At 44.7% G+C, this 17,435-nt stretch overlaps 1 protein-coding gene across 7 annotated transcripts in view; it reads left to right on the forward strand.

Moving 5' to 3' along the window:
- The window catches only part of GRIA3 (glutamate ionotropic receptor AMPA type subunit 3), a 156,065-nt gene that overhangs the window by 103,212 nt on the left and 35,418 nt on the right, over positions 1–17,435 (forward strand). For 6 of the 7 annotated variants that reach the window (XR_012837301.1, XM_075763570.1, XM_075763569.1 and 3 more), the window contains 2 exons: positions 7,350–7,726; positions 15,142–15,340. Coding sequence is in view for 6 of the 7 variants with exons in the window: in XM_075763570.1 (XP_075619685.1) it covers positions 7,350–7,726; positions 15,142–15,340 (576 nt within the window). In the remaining variant the exon portion in view is untranslated. The remainder of the gene's footprint in view (positions 1–7,349; positions 7,727–15,141; positions 15,341–17,435) is intronic. The other variant, XM_075763575.1, reaches the window with a different exon arrangement.

The raw sequence follows: 17,435 nt of genomic DNA on the forward strand, positions 1-17,435 counted from the left end.
CGACCCCAACAGCTCCTCTTCTCATGCTGCGAGCTCAGTTACTGAAGCCTCTTCACTGCAGTGCTCAATTATTCAAAGGTCAGATGCGTCCCTTGAGGTTTGACTGTAGACCCAGGTTAATGCTTACAGCCCAGCGCTGCTGAGCTAGCTCTCCGTCCTGCCGAGCTGAACTTCTGAGCTGGCAAGCCGCACAGAAATCCACCTGGCTTTCTGTAAGCTGGGAAAACAGCTCCTGAACTCCGAGTATAAAGCTCAGCAGCCCTCCAGACCCTTTCCCAGCCCTGTTTGCAAACATCATGAAATACCCTTGGCCTCTTTCTCCATCTGTTGAGAGGGGGCTGTGTATCACACTCACAAGGATGTGCACAAAGCCCTTTGAAGATGAAAAGTGCTCTAGAAGTGCTAATTATTTGGAGCAAGCGCCTCATTTACGTGCTGACTTTCCTTTCTCTCTCAGGGGCTTAAAACTCTATTAGAGAACTAAAACTGTACGTTACCCCTAATGCCCCTGTGAGCCTTGTCTGCAAAATGACTGTCATATTTGGCTCCTCTGGATTCCATTTTGGGAAGACAAGAGGGAGATTAGATTTTAAATGCCTTTATTAGCATGTTTGGAAGACAGGCATGAGGGGGATAAAAGGGGCCTGATTGGTTTTGGTACCAGTTAGCCAGCAGCTGAACTGAGCTGCGGCAGAAAACACAATCTTTTAGATTGCATTTGTCTCAAGTGATAAGCAGTGACTAGTCATTTCTGAAATACAGCATATTCCTGCCCCAACGGGCTGCTCACCACCACCTGGCACTGCTGGGAAGCCTTACCAGGCGCTTTGAACACCATGCCCTTTTTTGCATAGCCCCATGCATACGGCTCTCTTCTAAAATTGCTCTTAGGACAGTCATAGGAAGTGAATGGCTTGTCATTTTAATGCCAAAACACTAATTAACTGTAATTTATGTTTAGTTTGTGCCAGTTCGTTGTTACCGTCCCTCTTGCTTCCTGTGGGATGCAGCGTAGAGTCGTGAGAGAAAGTGCAGCGGGGTCCTTGCAGGCTCCAGAGCACCGCGTTCGGGGGGCTCGGGGTGGGGAGGGGTGGAGGGGGCTCAGCGTGCACTGAGCTGTCCCCAAAACAACCGCGGTGCTGGGTCACAGACGCAGCAAAATACTTCCCGTTAGAAATTCTCCCTCCCCTGTCTCATATCATATCAGGACTGGTCGGAGGGCGTAAAAGTCCGCTGTGCCGTAGGCCCCCCCCCCAAAGTCAGGGGCGATCTCAGGTGGCCTCTTGGGCCTTTCCTCGTGGCTTGGTGACGGGCTGTACAAATGAACCTGGCTATGGAGAGGGGCTCACTCTCTGGCAGCGTAGGGATGGCGGCAGGGAGTTCTGGCCGAGCGGATAGGCCCAAACTCCGATAGTCCCAAACTCCTTTGCTTCAGACAGGAGAACCCAGAAGTCTTGTTAGAGAGGAGCTAATGGCATCCTGGTGGCTTGTTAGCAATTTTCAAATGGTGGTGGTGGTAGTGGTAGTAATAATAGTAATAATAATTAATAATGATATATAATTTGATAGAAAAATGAAATTTATTTGATTTTTCATAAATGAAAACCCATCAGTTCAGGTTGAAGAAAACCTCCATTTTGCTCTTTCACTCCGATAGTGTCAAAATAAGACTCTTCTTCCTACCATAAAACCCCTACCAATTCAAGCCCTATTATTTTTTAAACTAAGACAAATTTCTAAAACATAGTGGAAACTTTTGTCAGAATAAAAATAGCAAATAGGTAAAGCTTTTTTCCTGGACGTTTTAGAAGAGGGCAGTAGCTCAATCATTCTCAGTCTGAGAGACCGAATCACTAAATCTAACCAGCAAAGCAAACCAGCAAGACAAGTGCTGTCCTCCAGCGATCCGCCCGCTGAGGACGTGCCATCCGCTCGGGCTGTTGAGCAGCACCACCTCCCACGGTGCGCACCCCGCCACCGAGCACTAGACAGTCGTCTTTTCTCTTCCTTAGGGTAAGCCTCTTTCTGTAGGCTTTTATTTCTTTCCCTTTTAAAGCAGGCTGCTGTTCTTCCTTCACTGTTCAGCCAGGGAAAGCCTTCCCTCCCTGGGCCTGATGCTTTTCACATCGCTGAGGCTAATTGACAGTAGGTTTAACACAGATCTTAATTGTAACTACAAATGCTTTGGGAGTGGAAAGAGCAGCCAGACCTTACAGCCTTTAAAACTCTCCACAGGTTAAAAAAGATCTGTATAAAAACCTTTCAATATGTAAAATAGCGTAAAGGAACGAAGCAGGGATGTAAAGGACAGCCAGTCCCCCAACGCAGGCAGCCTCTGCGGTCTGTCGGAGTGGGACCACCTCCACATCTCCCTGCCTTTCACAGAGGAACCAGCCTCGCGTGGCGCTGGCCTCCCTGGCTCTCCCAGCAGCAGCAGAAGGACCCGGATGGCATAGACAGCCTTCGGATCGTAGCGGAGAGGAAGACTAATTCGATTCCTAGTTCTCCTCAAAACGTCCCGTGTGCTCTTAGTCTGTGGCAGAGCCTGACTGTGCCATGGGTGGGAGAAGCTCGCCCTTCGCCCCTCACCCCCGGTTTCTGCAGGAGGGAAGCCCAGGTACAAGTGCCCAAGGGCAGCTGTGCGACGGTACTGCCGTGTGCCGGTACTGCCGTGTGCCGGTACTGCCGTGCGACGGTACTGCCATGCGATGCTGCTGCCCTGTGGCTCAGACGGACCCTTGTCCTGTCCCCGCAGGGGCAGATGCGGGGTCCCTGCCCAGGCAGCCTCTGAGCCGTGGTGCCACCGTGCCGCGCAGGGGGACAGGACCGCAGTCCCAGCACGGAGTCACGCCGATGTGGTCCCAGACTTGGGCTGACCTGTGTCCGAGCAGGGACAGAGGAAGCACACATATGTCTTCAGCTCCTAAACCAGATAGACCCTTAATTTCTCCATCTGCATACAACAGCAGTGTCTCAGAAGGCATCGTGGGCATGTGCACGTGTGGAGTTAACATTGACAAACTACAGCAGACAAGGCCAACTGCAGTTTTGACACCTTCATACCTTTTTGCACTGCTCAGCTAATACACATTAAGACTTCAATGCAGCATGTTGCTAGTCAGGTATCGGCTGTTGTTTTTAAATAAGTGTGATCTAATGTGTTAAAAACACATTACCCCGTGACCTGCCCTCTCAACACGCCCTGATACCTGGGGTGTACTGGACTCTCTTTACAAGGTAGCTTTTACCAGCAGATACCGCAGATGATGTGTTGCTCTGTCTGACATCCTTTTCAGATACCTGGAAACCTCAGACTGCACTGAGCAGTCCTAACATGTGCTCTGAGTCAGTCGTTATTCCAGCGCAGTCTCTTCCGACGCCGCTGTGAACCTGCATTCAGCACTTCTGGGGTGCCTGGAGGTTTGGCTCCTGATGGCAATCGGGCAGTGTCCTTCTGCTTCGGCCTGCACATAGTCCGAGTGCTGGCTGGCTTCCTGGCACACAACGGTCTTGCAAAGCGGCTGTAGCCCAGACCCACTTCTTGAAAAGCGACACATAGTGAAGAATTTGTTCGGTTCTGCAAGCAGGAATGAGCAGAAGCACGTAGAGGCAGGAGCAGAGCCGGTATCTCTTGCTCTCTCTAGTGCATAGCTTTGAAGTTAGGAAGACTCATCTTTAGGTCTGTAAGCAGAAGAATTTGATCCCTCCTTTTGGATTACAGAGGTGGAACATCTTATCGTTTTTCTTTCTCCATGTAGAGGGATATTTCCATTCGCTATTTTTTCTTTCTCTTCGTAAGAGTCTTGAGGTTTGCAGCCCCCTGGGGTCAGCTTTGAACAGAGTGGGTAGCGCCTCTGTGCTGCATGTCCTCTCTAAATCCGTCCCTCCCACGCTAGTAGGCAACGACAGAACAAGCCTCAGAGGAATCCATGACATTTCTTGCCCGGCTCAAATGCAGTGAAGATGATGTTTGAAACGCCATTAGTCATGAGTGATTAGCAGAGCTTAGTTGTTGAGGTTCTTAAACCCCCCTCCAGTTCTGCACGGGGAAGGGCATGGTTGTGGTTGTGTTCTTTTTGATCGAGCTCAATTTTTATGGGTTCTGCTTATCTGCAGCCATAACAGGGAGGGAAATTCACAACTGTGCTGCAATTATTAATGATACTTTAGGGTGCTTAGAGCTCTCCATAAGCTCTCCATTTCAAATACTATATCTCTAAATAAATAAGCAAAGAGCAGTCTGGTTTTTAACCTCTCTAGTGCAACTAATATTCAGGGAAGCAGTGAGGAACCAGGCTCGTGTGCTGGATTGTAGTCGGTCCCTCTCAGTGCCCTGGTTGATGGTTTCCTGAGACCCTGTGCCTGAACCCGTGCTTGTTCCTTCTGCAGAAAACAATTGCTGCCATGTTCATTTAGGGCATGAGTGTGTTCGTTGGTGTTTCCAATATATTGGATGCCTATAAAAAATGGTAGAAAAGCAGGAAGACAGAAAAGTATCAGAAAAATAAATATACATATCCCTTGTAATATTAAAATGCAATTTTAAATCATTGACAAAGAAAACCATACTGTCTGATGTGAATGAGGACATGGTAAGAATCAGGCCTTTAAAAACTGATTTGTCTGTGCTTCAGCACAGCATCAGCTTCATCCCCCAAAGACCCCACAGGAACATCCTGCATGAACTCAGCCGCTCGTGAAGGAGATACAGACTTTATTGCACGCTGCATCAGCACTTAGGAAGAGCTCCACCGTGTCTGCTTCGGCAATTAAAATATTACTTTGGGAGAATTAAATTTCTTCAAGTCCAGGAAAACGCTACAGAAACTAAATGTTCTTATAGCTGAACCAGCCTTTTCCTACCTTGACGAGCTGTTCAAGGCTGGCTGTCCGTGTGCGGAAGGACGTGCCGGGCAGTAAGGCACCTGCCTCCCACCTAAGCTTCACTTCACGTGGAATCGTTGCTGAGTCTCTGCAGGGGTCCTGATCCATTAAGCTTGCTCTAATAAGGATTAATTTGTAAGTACATCATTAGTTCAACATGAAATACAGTAGCCTTGGTCAAAGTGCTTAGTCTTGCAGCCAGCCGTGGACTCTGACTAAGTTTAAAGCTGATATTCTGTGTGCGTCTCAACTGACTGCAGACATCTGATGTTTAACGGTAGCTCAACAAGCAGCAGCTACCAGACAAATAGATGTTTGGGGGGAATTCATCAGTGAGCAAGGACATCAGCCGGTCCTTTTACCGCACTCCACTCGTGTCTATTATTTAGGTGATTAGCACATTCATCTGCAAAGCCAGTGAACACCCAAGCGCGCAAAGGCAGACGGCGTTTTCAGTTTTTATATTCAAGCCACGTTAAACTAGACTTTTTGCAGTAAGTGACCACAAATCAGGTGAGGGTTTTCTCCTCGAGGGAAGCTCTCACTCAAGGGGAGAGGTGATGAATGTCTGGAGGGGCTGAGGGTGCACCAAGGGCCATGACTTCCGAATGGCCTCCTTACGCGCACAGGCATGGTTTATCTGATTATTCCAAGCAGAGAACTTGTACACGTACCTTGCAGTTGCACATGCCAGTACAAACTGTTGAGAGATAATCCTGAGCAGATCTCCTGGAGCAAATCCAGAGGTGGTGTGTGCAGATGGGTACTTCGGGGAGGAGACTGGCTGCAGGAAGGGCTGTAGAGGACCAGTCCTCTGTCCGACAAGTCTGCCGTTAGCCTCGGACTTAAAAACACTGAGAAATTACCTCGAGCATGGCTGCACAGTGCTGCTGAGGCACCAGCTGGCACAGAGCATCTGATACTGAGATTAACTTTATGAGAAGCCTTTGCCATTTCTGCTTATTAAACTTTAAAAAAAAACCAAACAAACCCAAACCAGCTATCTAGGAGGAAGGACAAGTCAGATACTAATGAAAGTCACGGACATCGCCATCAGATTAACGTAAAGGCATATTCAATTATTTTATGGCACAGATTTTAATAACTTCTTATTAACATTTCCTATTAACTTTTATTCAAACTTCTACTTAATCAGGTTTTATTTTTCCACCAGAAGGAGGTGCATACTTACTAGTAGGGAACAAGAATCTGATTTAAAAGGTGCACAGTGGTTTAGGTACTGTAAGTTAAACTTGCCCTAAGAATCTTTTTTTTCTTTCTGAAATTCTTAATTACCAACGAAAGGCCATCTTTAAAAGTATCAATAACACGAATAGTTAGAGTGTTTAAAATAGATTACAAAAAAGTGTATGTAGACTCTCATAACAACAATTTTTAAATGAAAAGGGCTTTTTTTTAACATTCTAGTCACCTCTGTTGCAAATGCTGACACCTGTTTGAGTACTTGGTTGAATCAAGGCTAGGTTATCTAAACAGTGCGACGTGAATCTTTCTGGCATAGAAATACAGATACAATTAAATATGTTGCAAACATATTATTCTGGAATGTTATTTTTGATCAGGTAACTAAGTAGGTTTTTTTACTTTACACTCTTACCCTCCTATGGAATCCAGCAAAGATGCATTGATTGAAGGGCAGGGTATTGGTTCAGGGTATACCAACACGCTAGGATGAGATTGTGCTTCCAGATGACACAGCCCCAGAGTGCGGTCTATGTTACAGGTCTGTAGAGCTAAGTTCTGTAAAATAGGACAGCATACGTTATACTGAAAAAGACTACTTTGCATTCTTCTCAGATAACCCAGGCTATTTACTTCTCAGGGACTCACGAATCTGTACTGAAAGGGTTGGCTGGCTGGTTCCTATCACCCCACTGTTTTACCATCTTCTATCCCCTTATTGCAGAGGGGTTTCAAAGGGGTAGATGAGTGGTTGTGCCCAAACGTAGCCGAAATTCAGTGTCTGGTTGCTTCTCTTAGGTTCCTTGTAAAGAGCCTGGACTAATCAGTAAGGCAAGAGAACTTGCTGAAAGAACGGAAAAGAGAAAATTAAAATATAAGAAACACATAATTTGCCCAAAGTCTTCAAGATGGATGGATACAGACCATTACTAGAAAATGACATAGTTTCAGTTGACATCTTACTGTCCAGGTGGCATAGTGTTTATTACTCCATTTTAACTTAATAGAAACATAAATACATGTTGGTACAGATCTGCCTCTGTCATGAGGTCCTTGCATAGATCTGATGGTAATTTTTCTTGTTAATAGTTTTCTATCAATATCGTGTAGTCCTTAACTTCAGTGACTGCAAAATAGGCTCAAAGAAAATGTTTCCTACTCACTCTTGTAATTTATCATCTGATTCGTTAGCCTGAGACTCTAGATTGTGATTATGTTGCAACTGTTTTGTAACTAACTTGGGTTTGTTTTTCCCTTTTCAGAGAGCAGATATAGCTGTTGCCCCCCTCACCATAACACTGGTGCGAGAAGAAGTCATAGACTTTTCCAAACCCTTTATGAGCCTGGGCATCTCCATCATGATCAAGAAGCCTCAGAAATCTAAACCGGGCGTATTCTCTTTCCTGGATCCTTTGGCTTATGAGATTTGGATGTGTATAGTCTTTGCTTACATTGGCGTCAGCGTAGTTCTTTTCCTAGTCAGCAGATTCAGCCCTTACGAATGGCACTTGGAAGACAGCAGTGAAGAACCACGTGACCCTCAGAATCCTCCTGACCCTCCAAATGAGTTTGGAATATTTAACAGCCTTTGGTTTTCCCTGGGTGCCTTTATGCAGCAAGGATGCGATATTTCTCCAAGGTTTGTTCCATGTCACTCCATCACCTTTTTGCATTTTATGGTCATTTTCTGATGCCATGGTGCATATATGTTACTTTTCAAATTTCTTTTTAATTCCAGATTTTTTATTTTGACATTCCATTCAATGCTAAGCATCATCATCAAGCCACCATGCTTGCTAACATTCACCTCCAGAGTGAGCGGCATTGCCTTTTAATGCCATTTATGCATTTCTGCCAAACTTATATACACCATGTTGAGGCTGTAAAATGCATAGGGTTTTCTGTTTTCAGCAATGCTTGGAGGGCTACCGTGTTTTTGCTGCATATCTCATTTTACGGTCATCTCCTTGTTGCATATAACGTATTCTGCTTTGCAAAATAAGAATTGTTTCTTTTAAAAAGTCACATGCAACAGCACTTTAAAACACCTCCACTCCCGTCATGACTTCTGCTAGTCTTTTTACTTTCTTTTGTGCCTAATTTCGCTAGTTTTGTTCTTCTTGAACCATCCTTTCATCTATGACTGATTTGCTTACCTCCGTCTTTCATCTGTTCAGGTCTCCCTATGTGCTCCCCTAACAGTGACTGCGTACCACCCTATACGTGTATCGTTATTTCAATCCAGTCTAATCTGTTGTCCCTGTGTTCCTAGTCAGTACGGTCTAATAAGCATTGCCAGTTTCCATAAAGCTTTTTCACGAAGACAGCCTTTCTGAATAAGGCTGCAGTAAAACATATTTGATATTAGTTCCGATTTAACAGAGAGCACTGGTATTAACTATTGTAGACTGATATTCCTTTTTTTAAAGAAGCATTTTGAAAACTACCTGAGAATAGTGAAGTTCTCTCAAACTGAACAATGCATACCACAAATGGTATATATATAATATATATAATGTTTCTACATTTACACTGGTAAAATACTTTGGTGATATGCCTGTGATAAGCAGTAAAATTATCTAGTTTCTTAGTGATGGAGGACTAGCTATATTTTGCATGACGACATTTTAATAACCAGTTTACAACTATTTTAATTATTAAAAATACCTGCTTAGTACAAACAGGATGCAGTTTTTTCCTTTCCCAAGGTTGCCAAGCGAGAGAGACAGATCTTTTCTAACTAAGCACTTAGATTTGAAATACACCTTGTCGGTCTCCATGTTTATGTGCCTTTTGCAATAGCTGGATCATTGAAAAGTTACCAGGATTTCCTGGTCCGTATAGCGGTAGGGATCTTGAGTAGCCTCACTGAAGCAAGTGACGAAACTTCTATGAAGTTTCACAGAAAGGGTGAGGATTTTACCAGTTATAATGTAATAATGATCCTTGAAGTTCACAGTCATCGCACATTTAAATCTCCTAATGACCGCAGCGACATTCAGGACGTCCACAGATACTGCCATATGCCTGTTCGTATTTGATGCAAGTCATGCATATGTTTTAAAAGTCTTAAAAGCAGCAATTAGATTTCATCCTTATCGACAGATGCATATATAGCCTACGTAAAACACGCACACGTTTTTGCCTGGACACGACCCTGCGTTGGTTTTTGCAGTTACCAGTGTTGGGGTGTGCTGCCTGACTGTAGTTGAGCTGTTAGCCTTCTCCTCCTGTTCGTACACTCTGTTTCTGCTTTGTGCCTGAACTCTCTATCGAAACTTTGCCTCTCTGCTTGCTCTTAAAGGTGATGAGTAGTGATAACGTTTAAATTGCTGTTGACCATGTGTGTGCCCAATATAAAGGACCGGGAAATAAGCACTGGGACATCACATGGAAAGCTGCAGGCATTGCACTGTTTCCGCTAGGTCTGTTTATTGACAGTTAAATAGACGTGCATAGGATTTTTGTTAAGCTCTCATGTGACTCTTTGACATGTCCAGCCATTTACCTTATATAATGAGTGGAACGTACTCTATTTTTTTTTTTTCAATATTACCATGATAAGTGCCTTGGATATACCTACCAAAAAAAAAAAAAAAAAAAAAAAAGAGACAGCAGTAAACCTATTTATTTTATCTGTCCATCAGCAGCTATTAGCTCAGTATTAATACATGGCCCTCATTTGAAGACATCATCCAGTTATCTTTCAGGGGAACAGATTCCAAGCAGTTACGTGCATTGTTACTGAAAAAAAGAGAAATTTAATACCTTGGTTTAAATTCCAGAAACAGTGTTTCTTTGACCGATATGTTGATTTAAGTTGATTAAATGTCAAATTTCTTTTCCGTAGAAGGGAATGTTCCCAAGTATCCCATTCTTAATCCGTATCTTTGTAAGGTTCCGCCATTCACAGTGCGTTGACTATATGAATGTTTCATACTATTTTATTGCCATTAAAAGGGGCTTCATTCTTCCATTGTGAGTTTTGTCTGAATAAATTTCTTATATGAGAGCGTACAGCACTTGTAGAGAGATGCCGACAAGCAGTCTGGAGAGATCACTTTTGTACTTGCTGATAAAGGCTCTTTCAGCTGCCTTTGTGTGGAACAGCTGTGACCTCTAATGACTAGTTAGATCTATCCTCGGTGAGTATGCTGTGTGGATATTCCAGAGGATATATCCCTATACTCTCCTCTCTGTATTTAATAGGAGTCGTCTAAACGGAATCAAATAGCAGCCAAAGGATGGGGGTTAGTGCATCCCTCGATGGAATCAACATTTGTTCCAGCAGTTTTGTTCTGCTATCAAAGCCTGCTGTGTTTTTGGCATAGTGAGCTCAAGCATTGAAAATTCACTTTTGATGGATCAAAAGTAGATTATTAAACTTGCTTTAATGTAAGATATGTACAGCAAATGGAATCAGGAGAAAACACAGTCAAATTGGTAACACTGTTCTGAGTGAAAGTATCTTTGAAATCTCTATGAGAGCATGTATTTTCATTTTGCTCTTTATTCATGTGGAACAAAGAGGCTAGATTAGTTAATTGCTGATGGAAAAAGACAGGGGTTTCATTAAAAATTATCTCATGAGGTTGGTCATTTAAGAGGATGTATTTCTAGCTCCCTGTTTTCACAGCAGAAGACTCCAGAGACTCCTATTAAAGACCATGGGAATGACTTTGTGGGACTTTCAAACAGCGAAGAGAGCTGGGTAAACTAGGAATTTCTGAAACTCCCACTGCCAGTTCCTATGATGGAAGCATCTCAAGTCAGATGCTGGTATTTATTGTGTTCTGTCCCGGTAGCGGAGGCGAGGGCCGACTGGCTGCGTGAGGAGAGGTAGAGGGCTGGCCGGGCGCCCGAGCAAGGCTCTGAGCTCGCAGCTTAGCGGGGGGCCAGGTCCCAAGGTTGTTCAGGGTTCTTTGTCAATGTAACAGCCGTCTTGTGTCGATGGGAAGAGCCCAATTAAAAATGGAGTAGTGCGAGAAGTTTATTATTTCTGTGCGCTATAGGAAATCGTAGATGGTTTATGGCCATGAGTAGAAACAAAATTCAAGCTATTTTGATACGTAAATAAGGTTTTGTTTGAATGCATTATTCTCCTGGAAACTGAATGTGAATTTGAATATTTGTTTGGTTTTTCTCTTGTTACTAATTTGCTCTCATTTGACTCCATGCTTCCTTTTAAATTTCCTCTCAAGGTATGCACTCTTCCTGTTTACTCGCTTTTGAAAACACTGTCTGACCTTGTTTTGATAATTGAGTTATAATTCCATTATTCCAGATCTTTGTTATTCCTCTCATTTGTTAACACCCTAATTCACTTTAAAGTAATGTCATGCAAAGTGTCTATTTATTGAGGTAATTTGGAAAACGACATGTTGGCATAAAGCATTAGTTGTGTGTTTTTAAATTACAATATGCACAGGTATGTCTTCCTCCGAAAAAGTGGTGCTGGTATTAGAAGCTGTGATTGATTTTTCTATAGTTATTATCTGAGTAGTGGACAAACATTTCTGTGGTTCACAGTACAAACCGTACAAGTACTCTCTTGTTACCAGCCCAGTGTTTCTGTACTAACCCTTTTCCTCCCGCGTACCTCTACACCAGCCCCCGCAGTGGGTATAAGGAGTCTTCGTATCAGCAGATGGACTGGGGGGAACTGGGGTCCTTTGGACAAGGAGGCTGCCAGGCCATGCTCCTCCATCTTCTTTTCTTTGACTCTGTCTGTCTGTCTGTCTTTCCTTCAGTGTCAGCTTTGTGTTTTGGTTTTTCTTTTGCCCCATCCTGCGCTACCACCAGTTACAGCTATGTCAGCACAGACCGCTTCGTAGTAGCAGCTGTTCAATCTCCCTTTTCGTGCTCGTTGGAAGACTCTGGGAGAAACAACTCTGTAGTGACATCCCGTTTTCTTTCAAGTGACCTCAACTCTTCTGAGAACAGCTCTGGTCCTCAGCTAAGCCCCCTCTCTTGCGTGTAGGACCCTCGGGGAAGTGTCTTCTTCGTCAAGGGATCCAGCCATGCCCACCTTCCCATGCCTCTCAGCTCTTCTCCATTTTTTTTTGTCCTGTATCTGTCTGACTTAGTTCACGCAGGTTGCGAGATCTCTGGGGCAAGATATTTTTACCTTTCTCTGTGTGTAATACGCTGTGTGAGCGTGCAGCTTGACACAGGCTTTTGTTGTCACAGCAGTGTGAGCTTGAGGTTTCACTGGTTTGGAAAATGCTTGTCTTCTGCACATCTTCATCCCAGGCACCCACCTGTCCTGCTAACAGAAGGGGCAGCTACCAGTGCAAGAAGGACATTTCCTGTGGGAAACTATAGGGAGAATGAACACATACTATTTTGTTCCCAGTAGTTCTATTGAATTTATCTAAACGCCCCGGGAAGTCTTTTTTTTTCATCTTCCTGTTTCAAGACCTACTGTAAAGCAAGAGGGCCACGGGAACCTGGAAACCCCGGATAAAGCTGGTCTTGCTGTGCGCACGTGGATGTTTCATCTGCTGTACCTGCTGACCAGACCCCTGCTCAGTCTGGCTCTGAACCTATCCACCTCACTGCAGGGAGGAGGAATTCAACTCCAGGTCTTCTCTGAAGATGGAAAGTATGCAGTGAAGGAATGAACAAAAGGGAGATGAATTTCACCTGACGTAGCCATCAAAAAGCAATGGGCTGTGCTTTAGTTAGGCATCTCTGTGCCCTCCAAAGTCATGAGGCAAGATGGGCACCTCCAGACTTACCCCACGCTACGGCAAGTGAGATAAACCTCTTTCTGAGGGTGTCTGTCTCCTCTCCTTTTCTCTGCTGGCTCCAAAGGGAGCCTTAACGCGACGAGTTCAGCAGGCACTGCTTTGTAGTTAGCTAAAATTACGTCAGCCCATGTCAGAGGCCGATTCGGTGTGTAGGGTATCAAGTTTTACAAAGTAGCTAAAGCCAAGACCCTAACCGGTGAGGGAGCTGGCCAGAAAGGACTTTTGCCATCTGTAAAATCCGAAGATACTCACTTGGTACCTACAAAGAATGACGAGTGAGGTAGAGAGATTCCTTGACTTACTACATTACTCTGGATTGCTATTTCTGCAGCTGAGCTTTGCAGCTACTCAGTAGCCTTCTGCTAGTGAGCGCAGCTGCGGCAGAGCCCAGGTCCAGACTTGGAAGCCTTTTATCCTCTTGGGAGGCCCTCAAGAAAGGTAGGGAAGCCGCCTCCGCTTGTCGGTGATCCAGCGGATGTGTGCCTGCCCTGCGGAAGCGCACGCAGCCCAGAGCGATGGCGATGTCTCTCAGAGGTTCACACCTCGACAGTCATTGCTTCCCGATGGACAAAGAGGTGATGCTTCACTCCTCAAGCTTCCCTAAGCTTTGGGAGCACCGGAACCGCCTTGCACGTTGGTACGGGCTTGATGCAGCAGTCCCTGGGGTGCTGACTGCGCTGGCAAGCGGTGCGTGCTGTGATCTGTGGAAACCAGCCGGCGTCTGCCCGCTCGGTGGGAGCTGCTGCTGCGGTTTCTTGGGCAGGGGAGAGCGGAGAACAGCAGTGCTTCACCTCCCAGTTTGTTTCTCCACGTTCCTCTAACCAATTCCAGATTGCTCGCTCTGGTTTTATTATGTTGGTGATTTTTTTTTTTCTTTAGTGTGTTCTTTAATGTTGGATGGATATTTTTTTTTCCTTCTTTTTTTTTTTTGTAATAATTTAATGGGATTTTTTAAACGGCTCAGGCAATCTCGGGCTCTGGCCAAGATAGGCAGTTTACCAGCTAACCCCCCCAGTCTGGGAGGGTGGGGGCACATCACGGGACTTTCGCTTTTTTCCTGTCTCTTCCATCTGTTGGTAGGACAACTTGTACCCACTGTCTGGGGATGGCACTGAGGGGCTTGAAGGAAACAAATAAACAGGTAAGAGTTTTCTTGCTTTCTGTTTCTTCCCTTCACACAAGCTGAGGACTGCAGCACCCAGGTTCCACGGATTTAATGTGTCTGGGATTGATTCTCTCCGCTGGTATCAGTAGAGTTAAGGGAAAACATACGGAATAACTTTGCGTCAGCTCCTGAGGTGGTTCGTGGCCAACGCGCTGTGTGTGAAGAATGAGCACTGTACGTGGCCATGAAATTCCCCACCCAGCTGAGCAGCGTGGCGCTGGCATCCTTCAGCCCCAAACAAATATTTCGAGCCTGATGTTCAATCGCTTTAAAGCATCAAGACCTCTTACTGACAGGATGCAGACCTGACCACTAGGCATTTTGTAATTACATGTTTACAAATCGGCTTTTTTTTAGTCCTTATGGTATCCTTTTAAAAACCAAAAACCACAACAAAAACAGAGCACTGGTTTTTTTTTCTGCTTCCTTCTCTGTTGCTCTGGTGGTTATAAAGCAGGAGTACACTTCAGTTGGTACAGTGCAACATGCACATTTTAATTAACGTAAACCATAAAAAAAACAGCCTCTCTCCTCACTTCAATATGCAGATTCAGTCTGTAATTCTTGCTAGGTTGTGATGAGAGAAGGACACTGGATCGTTTTTGGGTTATTCCTTTGCACGTTTACTCAGATTCCTTTTTACAGTTTACTACATCTTAGATTTTGAGAGTCGATGCAGTAGAAGGCACATTCGTGTCCTCCAAGCTGGGCAGCCCCCACAGAGACACGATGCTGAGATAACAGCAGGCAAATCCAGCCTCGGGGAAAGGCTGGGCGAGAAGAGAAGACGAGTCTTCTGGCAAAAGACTTCTCCAGCAAAGGGTCTGTGGAAGTCAGGAGAGCTTGTTCCTCTCTGAGCCTCCCATAGGGTTGGTTCAGATGAATTATTTCTTAATGGACTGTCCTTGTTTTCAACTGAAACACTGGAGAGAGAGTTGAACTAGGTGAGCCCAGGAGCATGCCGAGTTTGCTCTCCTGAGGAGGGCTGTCGGGAGCTGGCTCACAGTCCGCCTGTTCACAGATACCTGGAGGATCTGGACCAAAGAGTTGTTGTGCATGTGAATTTCTCTTCAATAAGGAAAAAAAAATATTAAGGAATGTCTTCAAAGCAATTTGATGATGTGTGTTTTTCCATAGATCTCTCTCAGGGCGAATTGTCGGAGGAGTCTGGTGGTTCTTCACTCTCATCATTATCTCTTCCTACACTGCTAATCTTGCTGCCTTCCTTACGGTGGAAAGGATGGTTTCTCCCATAGAGAGCGCAGAGGACCTGGCTAAACAAACCGAAATAGCCTATGGCACTTTGGATTCAGGCTCAACCAAAGAATTCTTTAGAGTAAGTCTGCTCGATCTCCATTAGAACTTTTCTAAACCGTAAGTGCCTAATACACGGTTTTCAGTCGTTTGTTTTTACGCAACTGTAATAGCTGTTCTGGTGAAAGCTGCTTTCTGCAATCAGGACAGGCCTGAGTGCAGATTTTAATATCAAAAGGCATTTTATCAAAGATGGGTGGTTTTGCTCAACCTGAAATATCTCAAGATGGAAAACCTGACCTCTGCTGTCATGGGAAAGGGTTTTTTAACCCCAGTTTCAGAACCTCAGTCTGATGAGCAATAACGCAGTCGTTAGCACAATATTTAGCAAAGAAAACTCTTGGAGGAGTGATGCTCTTGACCTACTTGCTCTGTTTGCCCAGCTGGCAGCAGTTAATGCCATCCGACATCCGTGTTCACTTGCCAGAATGAGAAGGGGGATGGGAGCCGTGTGTTGCCGTGCCTTTCTATATGGTGCATTGATTGCTGCAATTGTTGTTGCGGTGTCTTCACCGCTCGCCAGCGTCTGGCTGTGGCTGTATCAAGCAGTTCAGGGGTGAAGCTTCTGTACCCCAGAACACCGGTGTGTAGTGACCTTGGTTAGGGAAATGCTGGGTTTGCAATATTTGGGGGTAGGGGGGAGTATATGCTTTTATTTAAGATCATCCTTTCTTTCTCCACTTGCCAAGCCACAAGCTAAACTGCAGAGAATTTGGTGAGGGTCATTAAAAACCCGAAATACGGCCTCAGACCGCTTTTATGTATCTAAATACGTTGCGACCTGAAAAGCTCTTATTTCTGGCCTTTCCAGGGGCAAACAGAAACGCTCAGCCCTTTCAGGGAGCTCTTGGTTCTCTCTCAGCAGTGCCAATCAGATGCCATTCAAACCAGCATTTTTTTGTATAGAAAAGTGGTCAGTGCTGCAGGACTAATTATTGCCTGTCACACATGCTGGCCAGGTGCAAGTGGGAGGGAGGAGGGAGACCAAAAAAAAAAAAAACCCTTGCTGCTGTAGGCTAATTAAATACTGAGGGCTCCTTGAATAAATACTGATGGCTCCTTGGATTTGCTTAAAATTTCAATACACGGCCCCACACACACATACGTGTATGTATAAATCTGATGTAAAGCTAGAATTGAATGCAAAGGTATTTTTATGAAGCTTTTGTGCTCTGCCTTCCTTATATGTATTGTCTTTATATAAAAATAGATGCTCGGTAGTTCTTAATTAACTGTGGTGGCTGGTACGTTATAAAGGGTTCTGTTTGTATTAAAATCCTGTGAGAGAAACACTGACCTTGTAAGGGTGACGCGAGTGTGTAAAAATTTGTATTCGGTTTAATTATCAGCCTGAGGCAGTATTATCTGCACAGCAAAAACGAGTTGAGTGGACCTGTCAGAAGAGGTAGCACAACTTGATTAGAAATATTGGTGCTGTTTACAGTCACTGTACAGTTCTCAGGGGGAGAAAAATCTTCTGAGTGTCTTGTTACCATTAATACAGAGAGAGGGATTGTATGGGGGTGTTTCTTCATTTCCTTAATAGTTTGACATAACAAGGAAATCCCTTCTCACGGGGAGATCAAAGGAATGAGTGTTGCGTGTGAAAGGGTACAAAGCCGAGTAAATGTATGAATACTTTGTTGTGCCGTTAATAATAGTCTTGAGATGAGCTGTGACTCTCTCCTGGTGCTGGAGAGAGCGTGGCTGTAAATGAGGAGGATCTGTCGGGAGCTGCCAGCTCCGTCGGGCAGGGAAGGAGCAGAGCAGAGCCCCGGGAGCGGTGGAGCGGGACATGGCGTCTGCTCTGGCTGATCCACATGGGCCAAGCGGGAAGGAGAATGGGCCCTAAGTGGTACTTCTCTCTCCTTGGCGTTCTCAAGGCACACAACATAATTTCAGTTGTGTTAACTTTTGCAGAGTAATTAATTTGAATAGAGCGGTGCGGCCATGAAACTTGTCATTGGAGTCGTCTTCAGTTGATTAGAGAAGGGCAAAAGCTTTGCCTTAGATTAAATTCATATGTTCACATAAATACTTTGTTGTATGGTCTTTATTAGCTACTTAATAAGATGGACTCTTAGAGGACACTTGGTTTCTGAGCGCCTGCTGCACAG

The sequence above is a fragment of the Balearica regulorum genome, chromosome 11 (assembly GCF_011004875.1).
Source record: "Balearica regulorum gibbericeps isolate bBalReg1 chromosome 11, bBalReg1.pri, whole genome shotgun sequence".
NCBI classification, from domain to species: domain Eukaryota; kingdom Metazoa; phylum Chordata; class Aves; order Gruiformes; family Gruidae; genus Balearica; species Balearica regulorum.